The following is a 7718-nucleotide window of genomic DNA, read 5'->3' as shown; positions in this document are numbered from 1 at the left end:
CGCTCTGTTACCAAGAACAACCTCTTGGTAAAGAGGAGAGTAGCTCTGAGGGCTGAAGCTTTTAGCCATCAGTGCAACTTGAATAACATCTCAAAATAATGGACAGTGGCCTGGTTCATGAAAACTCACAGCTTTAGACTAGGCAGCAGTAGGATCCATGCAGCAGTGAATAGTGTAACATTTATATATATTAATATATTTGACGTTTCTTTTGTAAAAAGGTTGCTACAATGTGAATTTTTATATCCTTTACGATTTTACTAGTACACCCGAGGGCCATAGTCAGAGGTGAGGCCATGAAGTCCAAATTGGTAGAACTTACATTTTCTTTCAGCTCTTGAATTACGTTGTATTTGAGTTGGATGAAACGGTCACAAAGTGGTTAACAAAACAGGGTTGTACATGTAGGAAGGGTTTTGGAGAAACACTCAGCATTGGCTTAACTCTGTTTCCATTGACATCAAAGGATCGTTTCAATGGCAATGAAGTTGGCCAGACATTTTTCCAAAATCCCACCAAAAAGATAGACACACATTACACACTATTACACGTCACCTCTGAACTCTCCCACCCTTGCTGCATTTCAATACTGGACAAGTGGATTTCTGCCCCGCATCTCATTACTGTTTCTCATTGATTCCAAAAAATCAAAATTTTGGTGCAAGAACAGAATTTGGTCCAGATTTTCAGGAGCGAGGACTGCTCTCCGATGCTCCAGCGTGCTCTCGTTGGCAGCAAAGGCCTGGTCTGGCAGCACGACAGTGGCTGGTATGGAAAGATACTGCCTGCCTAATCTTGCCACGGCGGGGAAGCGGTGCTCATTGGTTTTCCACCAGTCTAGCGGATTGGTGCTGCGTTTGCAGAGAGGCTCCACAATGTAGTTTTCCAGCTGCTGATGGATTTCTGGCATGCTCTCCGTTGGGTCTTTCCCCAAAAGGATGTCATACATGCTCTGGAACTGGCCACTTGGGCCTCTGTCTTTATGAGCCGACATCTGGCTCCCTGCTTCTCCTACCTCCGCTTTGTAATCTGAGTTTGGCACCCAGAACTGAGTAGAAGATGGGGACTGGTGGTTGAAGACCTGCGACAGCATATTCTTGACTCTCTTATGCAGCTCACTCCTCAGGCTGGGGCTCAGGAACCTCATCTCCTTGAAACGGGGGTCTAGAAATGAGGCAATAATCGCAGGGCTTTCCAGCACCTTCTCGTCCTCCGATATACTCCAGCGCTGCATCAGCTCTGACCTGATGTTGCCCACCACCATCTTGATGACATCACTGGACTCTTCCAACTGCTGCCCAATGGCAGCGACGATACCGTGGATGCACGGCATCAGGGAAGAGATGGAGATGTTCTGCTCCTCGCGCAAGAACGATGTGGCGATCTTAATCGTTCTCATGACTGGCACCAGGTCCTGCAAGAGCTTCCATTGGTGGTCAGCCAAGTTCTGCACAGCCAGTGTCCCTTTGGGATGTTCCTCCAGCAAGGACATGATTGCCCATTTGAGGTCCAGGAGGCTCTCGCACATCTCGATGGTAGTTATCCAGCGAGACCCCACATCCATCACCAGCTTCAACTTAGTTTTGTTGATCGCTTCCAACTTGCTGTTCAGCGAGCAGGTGGCTTTTGCGTCCTGTTGGAAGTAGCTCACAATGCCCCGGGCTGCAGTCAGAGTCTCTTGCACCTGTTCAATCTCCAGCCCTGCCTTGATGCACAAGTGCAGTATGTGGGCAGCACAGCAAAGGCTGGTCCAGCCATAAACCCTCTTGAGCTGCTGCGAATTCATCATTGTGTTCTGCAGGGTGTCATGCATCACACAGAAAATGGACTTATTTGATAGCCCAAACTCGGACAGGATGCTGTAGAGCTTCTCTCCTAAATCACCCTCTCCTTTAGTCTCGTGCACTAGCAGGGTTTCCAGGGTACATCTTGCCCGGCGCCACTCTCCATCAATGAAGTTGGCCGTGATTGTCAAGTATGTCTGGTTGGGCTGGGACACCCAGAACTCCACACAGATGACTATGGATTGGGCTGTTTGCAAATAGCGCTCCAGGTGCTGCTTCACCACATTGTATCTATGCCACAGCATGCTGGAGAGCTGAATAGGAGATGGGAGGGTAAAATTAGGCTCTAGATACCCAATGAGGAGGCCAAACCCCTTGTCTTTCACCACAGAAAGAGGGTGGAGGTCACGGAATATCATTTCAAGCACCAATTCCAGAATCACATCAGTCCTCGGTTCCGAGCAGGATGCAGCATGGTACATGTAGTTTTCTGGTGTCATCTGCCGGGACCTCTTTATCATGTTCTCCTGAGCCACGTAGTCAGACTCAGAAGCCTGGTCATCCTTCAGCTGCGACAGCAAAGTGTCACGAATGCTGTGCTTTCTCACCAAGTGCTCCCGCATGGTGGTGGTGCTGTTGTGGAAGGAGAGCTGCTTCTTGCACACGTTGCACTCGACATAGGCATCTCCCAGCTTGGTGTAGTAGTTCCACACCTTGGACTTGCGGCGGTCCACGTAAAGGGAGGTGTTTGTGCCGTCGTGATTCGCACCTTTCTCTCTCTTCCTCCTGGCGGCAGGGCCGAGATTGGTTGCCACGCTGTAGGTGTTGAACACCATTGATATTTCCTCTGGGGGGAGGAGAAAAGCCAAAGTCGCTATTAATATAATCCAAAAACTTGTACTAGCCCCCTCCCAACCTCTGAAAGCACGGTCATTTCATGACTGCATAGAGAGTCAGGCCAGAAGGAGCTGCCTACTCTGATCTCCTTTACATCACAGACTATAAATGTCACCCAAATACCCCTGTGTTGAGACCAGTTACTTCAATTAGAACAAAGCGTTTCATCTTCCGGCCTTAAAACTGTGCCACAGGCAGAGAACATGAGAGCCCAGGGTGCCATCAACACCAGAGCCTCATGCAAAAGTAGGGAATTGATAAAGTGAGATGTGTCCAGTTGATCTCAGCAGGCAAACCATGCCTCAAGCTGCCGAGGAACACAAATAAGGGACAGGGACGGTAGAGCTGTAGGAAAGGGATCAATATTGAGCATGCTGGGAGACCAGTAGTACGTGTGTAAGTTCAGGAGTTGGTGTGGAAGCTGTCTGGTTCAGCCAACCTTCCCGAGCTTCTTGGTGCCATGTGGAACTAAGTTCCTCCTGAAAGTTGGTCTGCTCAGCATACTGCCCAGCAGCATGCAGAAATTAGTTGTACATGTTTGGTTTTAGTTATGAAGCTCTAATAGTACCATTTGGGTCCCACTTTATATAACGGGGATGCATTTATAAATACTTTATACCGGTTTCATTGATGTTAAAAGCATGCCACAGACATGAATGGCTCCTAACATATAGAGGTGGTTATGAATAACCTGTTGGCTTGTGAGACTCTTTAACAAATGGTTAATCAACTATTATAACATCTATTCATCTTTTGGAAACTACTTTAAAATGTTCCCTTCCTGTGAAGTGTGACCATTATTTATACAGCTCCATACACGGGGACCTGGCTCTTCATAGCCAAGCCTGAGGCAGATAACAACCTAATGGCATTGCTGTATAATTAATTATCACAAAGAGGCCAGCGAAATGCACGTACCTTGCACTGTCTGAGGGTATGTCTGAGTGATGACAGGCATAGGCGGCTCTTCTATTATCTCCTCTTTGGGCTGTGCGTCCCCTCCGCTGTCCTCCGGCTTAATACATTTCTGCAAGAACTGAGCTGCCCTCTTGGAGTTTACATCTGCCATTTCGCTCTTAAGGGGGGAAACACAATGATCAATCATTAGAACGACAAGGGACAGGGCCCTTCAGTGCTGCCTTAGGCAAGTAAGCGGGTGGCTGGCGCGGGGGCCAGATTCTGTTCTTGGCTCCACAGGATTTACAGTGCTGTAAGTGAGATCAGTATCTGGCCCCGGTCCTTCTCTCCTATGGTAATAATTAGTGCTAACGTAGCCCCCGGCAGCCATGAATTTGCAAAGCAAGTCAATATTGCCTCCGTTGTACAGTAAACATTTCCGCCAGTGTATTTGTAGATCTCCAGGTCACTGCACTCATCTAGCTGGAGCTACTGCATAGCACAGGGCATGGAGTTTCGCCCAGTAATTCCTGCAGTGGAGGAAATTGCTCTCCCTTATGCAGTCTGTTCTGTGTAGGTGCTCCCATATCTCCGTGAACCCAAGAAAATGGAACAGTCCTATAAACAGGTGCATAGCAGGGCTAGACATGGGTGTGTCCAAGGAAAACCTCTGTAAGAGATCTGACCGTTGGGCAGGGTTTCCTGCATTGGCAAAGGATTCTGATTTCCTAGCACTGAATAGTGCACTGTGAAGTACTGACTTCTAAATCTCCTTTACCTCCCTCCTTCCGTCATATTCAAAAGCTAAGCCCAGCATTCTGCCTATGTCAGTATCAGAAGGGATGCTTACAGAAGCAGCTTATTTTAACAGGTGATCTTTTACGCAGCTGATATCTACAACTGCACTGCAGCGTTCCAAGCAAGGAGGAGGGGCCATCTGGCAAAGACCAACAAGCCTCGAAGGCATCATAAATCATGAATGTAAATATTATTTGGACAGAAAGCTCTGCAATCAGGACTCTACGGTGTCACCTATAAAACGCTTGGATACATGCACTCCAAATAGTGCAGAAGATTTCACAGGAAAGCTGTATGTCAAATGATGTGGCATTTCCTGGGTGGCTAGAAATACCTATTTATTATTTTATAATCACGAGATCTCTTGACGACATTAGATACCATGGTGATGGAGGCTATATAAAAACCTAAGCTAGCTAGGTCATCTTTGACAGCAAGAAGCAAAGGGAGCAAGACATATTTTCAAACGAAAATTGCAGTCTCTGCATGGTTTGCACCTGTTTCAGCATGCTTGACATGAGAGTCTTTTAAAAGTCCAAGCCAGGCTTATCTCTTATGCTAATGCCTCCTCGTTTCTTCCTGCCCTCTGCTGCTATTCATTACTGCAATTGCCTCATTTAACTCTGCAAAGCCTTACGAGGAGGGGAGGACATGCCGTTTGCACGGAAGGTGCTGCACAATGCATCGAGAGTCGCGTTGTATTGTTAAAGGAGCGCTGGATGACCGTGGAAATAACCAAAGTGGTGACGTCACTTTTAAAAACCTCCAGCTGGTCATATGCAGAGGCTGTGGTCAAAGAAGCCCTGCCTGGAAAATAATCTCAAGATTAATTTGCTATAAGAATCACTGTTTTACCTCCCCTGCTTTAAAACACTTGTAAATTTTAGGTATTGTGTTCAGCACAGAAAAATACCCTAGAGTGCATAGAGTGAAACAAGACTTAGACAAATGAAGAAACAAGCAGGCATATGATAGTGTATACTCACTGCTTTGTTACCATGGGCATAATACGGGCTGGTGGGTTGTTTGCAGTCTCTGAGCTCTGTGCAGTGAAATGGGATACCTAACCTTTCATCTGGAAGTAATTCATTTAGGGCTCCTCTCAAAAGTTCACACTGGGATGAAAAGTGATCTGAACTTAAATGGATGTAGTCTTTGATGGCAATGAAGCTGCAGGCACATCGGAGCACAGATGCATACAAACTTATGCTTGTGTACAAACAGGGTGGGGGGGGTCTTATGGTTCATATTTATAATAATACCTCTGCATCTTCAATGTATAAAATAATCCAATTAATCATCAATGATTTCAACATCAAGGAATAAAATTCTGTCCTTGGCTAGCTAGTTAATAAGACACAAATTTTAACGTGTGGATAATTAGCCATTGGGGGAAAAAAACTTCCAAATGGAGAAGTGGTGCTTCTTCAAATGCAGGTCCCTAGGTATATTTGACACGGGAGTACACATGCATGCCATAATGCGTGCCTAGGCGGGAACGGGGTACAGGGAGGGCTACCCAGAGGAGCAGGGAGGAGACATGAGGGAGCACCCTATTTATCAATCAACATTTTGGCAGGGGCACGGGACGGCAGTGCACCTCCTGGGTGCTGCCACGAATCACCTGTGCACATCATGACCCCGAAACCGGAGAGTTCGAGCAAGTTAATGTGTCCGTTGCTCCGCACCTGTGCACTTGTCCTCCTTGAACTAAGGTAATTAGGGGATCAGCACCTCTCCAGGTCCTTCTTATCGCCACATAGTCTGGGATGGAATCCTCTGAGCCTAGAACTGCCTGTGTCGTTGTCTTCAGAAGCTGTAAATGTAATTGTACACAGTTTTTGGTATTAGTGTTGTTAGAGCTTTATCATTATAGCATAGTTAGTATGGCTTAGTCTTCTCCCCACCGACAAAGACTGTGTCCAAAGTCCTGGGGTATAAGAACCTATCTTATATCTCCTGTCCCTGCTCCTCCGGGAGCACAGCTTCTGTTGCCTTGAAGAGGTCGCATCTCTGCTCTGTACCTCTGATGCTCTCTCCCTTCTCCCTCCCAAGCCTGCCATGGATAAGAATTCTGACTGAAGAAATACTTTATGGAGACCTCAGTTGGACCCAAGTCAGGGTGACCCGCCCGCCCTTTCCCTGCCATACAATAGCCTCCATTGATGAGCAAGGCACAAGCTCGGGCAAAGGCCAGAGCTGCTAAGTCCAAGGACTCATGAACAGGAATCCCTGCTATTTCAGACTATCTCTTGACCCTGAAGACATCAGGACTTTCTGTTAGGTCACTGCGAGTCCATAGCAGCAATAGAAGACTACTGCATTTTACAAACCCACCAACCACTGGATCCCTCAAAGGTCTCGTTGGGACATTCCTAGTGGTGACGAAACCTACATCACAATAGGACGCAACTTCATACTCTCTGTACACTCTAGATCAGCCGTTAAACCACTAGCTATGTATTCAGTGTCCTGCCTCTCCATGTAGATTACCATCCCTGTCAGCCAGAGCCAGCAGGCCCTCGTGGCTTACCCACCATCATTTTTCACAAGAAGGGGTTCTCCTCAGCTGCACCTGAAATTCATCCCCAAGCTAATTTTTGAATGTCATATGAATCAACGTATTCTTTCCAAATTTTCATGCCTCCAACGAGGAGAGGAGAGACTTCATTCTCTTGATGTCAGACAGGTTTGGGCATTTTATCTGCAAAGAACAAAGCTGATTAGGACATTACCTGGGTGATTTGTTGCTATAGTGGAGTGATTGCAAGGACAGACATCTGGTCAGTGACACTAGTTAAGTGGATTTCTGGCTGCATCATTCTTTGTTAGCAGTTGCCACATATTCCTCCCCTGCATTCTGCATTGGTCCAGGCCTCCGCTGCAGTTGGGACAGCAGCATTACACATGTCTATTCCTAACACCTCCATTGTGTTCGAGTACCGCTTACCAGTCATCCACGTGTGGAATACACAAAGGGTACATCTACACTGCAGCGCTATTTCGGGATACTTCCGGTATCCCGAAATAGCTATTCCACGTCTTGACAGTGCACCTGATATTTCAAATTAGTTTCAAAATAACGGGCGCGCTATTCCGATGTCCTTGTAAGCCTCTTTCCATGAGGATTAAGGGACATTTCGGAATAGCAGTTTATTTTGAAATTTGGCACTGTGTAGACAGTACCAAATTACAAAATAAGCTATTTTGAAATACACTCTAAATAAGCTATGCAATTCATGTAGAGCAAATTGCATAGCTTATTTCGAGCTAAGGGTGCGGTGTAGACGCACCCATAGGGACCAGCACTCGAAGAAGAAATGGAACTTACCTATAATGAGA

At 46.6% G+C, this 7718-nt stretch overlaps 1 protein-coding gene across 2 annotated transcripts; it reads right to left on the bottom strand.

Annotated features, from left to right (window-relative positions):
• Positions 1-335: 335 nt before the first annotated feature.
• On the bottom strand, positions 336-7045 carry LOC102457710 (E3 SUMO-protein ligase ZBED1-like). Of its 2 annotated transcripts, XM_075917955.2 has the most exons (4): positions 6914-7045; positions 6065-6192; positions 3600-3756; positions 336-2631 (listed from the first exon to the last, which is right to left on the bottom strand). In XM_075917955.2, exons 3-4 carry the CDS (start codon positions 3748-3750, stop codon positions 584-586), a joined length of 2199 nt encoding a protein of 732 aa, XP_075774070.1. In that variant the 5' UTR covers positions 3751-3756; positions 6065-6192; positions 6914-7045; the 3' UTR covers positions 336-583. The 2 variants fall into 2 exon arrangements, with proteins under 2 accessions (XP_075774070.1, XP_075774069.1); XM_075917954.1 differs by lacking the exons at positions 6065-6192; positions 6914-7045 and adding an exon at positions 5363-5476.
• Positions 7046-7718: the final 673 nt, after the last annotated feature.

This window comes from Pelodiscus sinensis, chromosome 18, assembly GCF_052426305.1.
Source record: "Pelodiscus sinensis isolate ZL-2025 chromosome 18, ASM5242630v1, whole genome shotgun sequence".
Lineage (NCBI taxonomy): Eukaryota > Metazoa > Chordata > Testudines > Trionychidae > Pelodiscus > Pelodiscus sinensis.
This window is presented reverse-complemented; position numbering and strand designations above follow the sequence as displayed.

Coding starts and splice junctions, on each gene's coding strand:
- LOC102457710 (XM_075917955.2), bottom strand. CDS start 3,750: ATGGCAGATGTAAACTCCAAGAGGGCAGCTCAGTTCTTGCAGAAATGT. Junction 2,632..3,599: donor ATACCCTCAGACAGTGCAAG/GTACGTGCATTT, acceptor TCCTCCCCCCAG/AGGAAATATCAATGGTGTTC.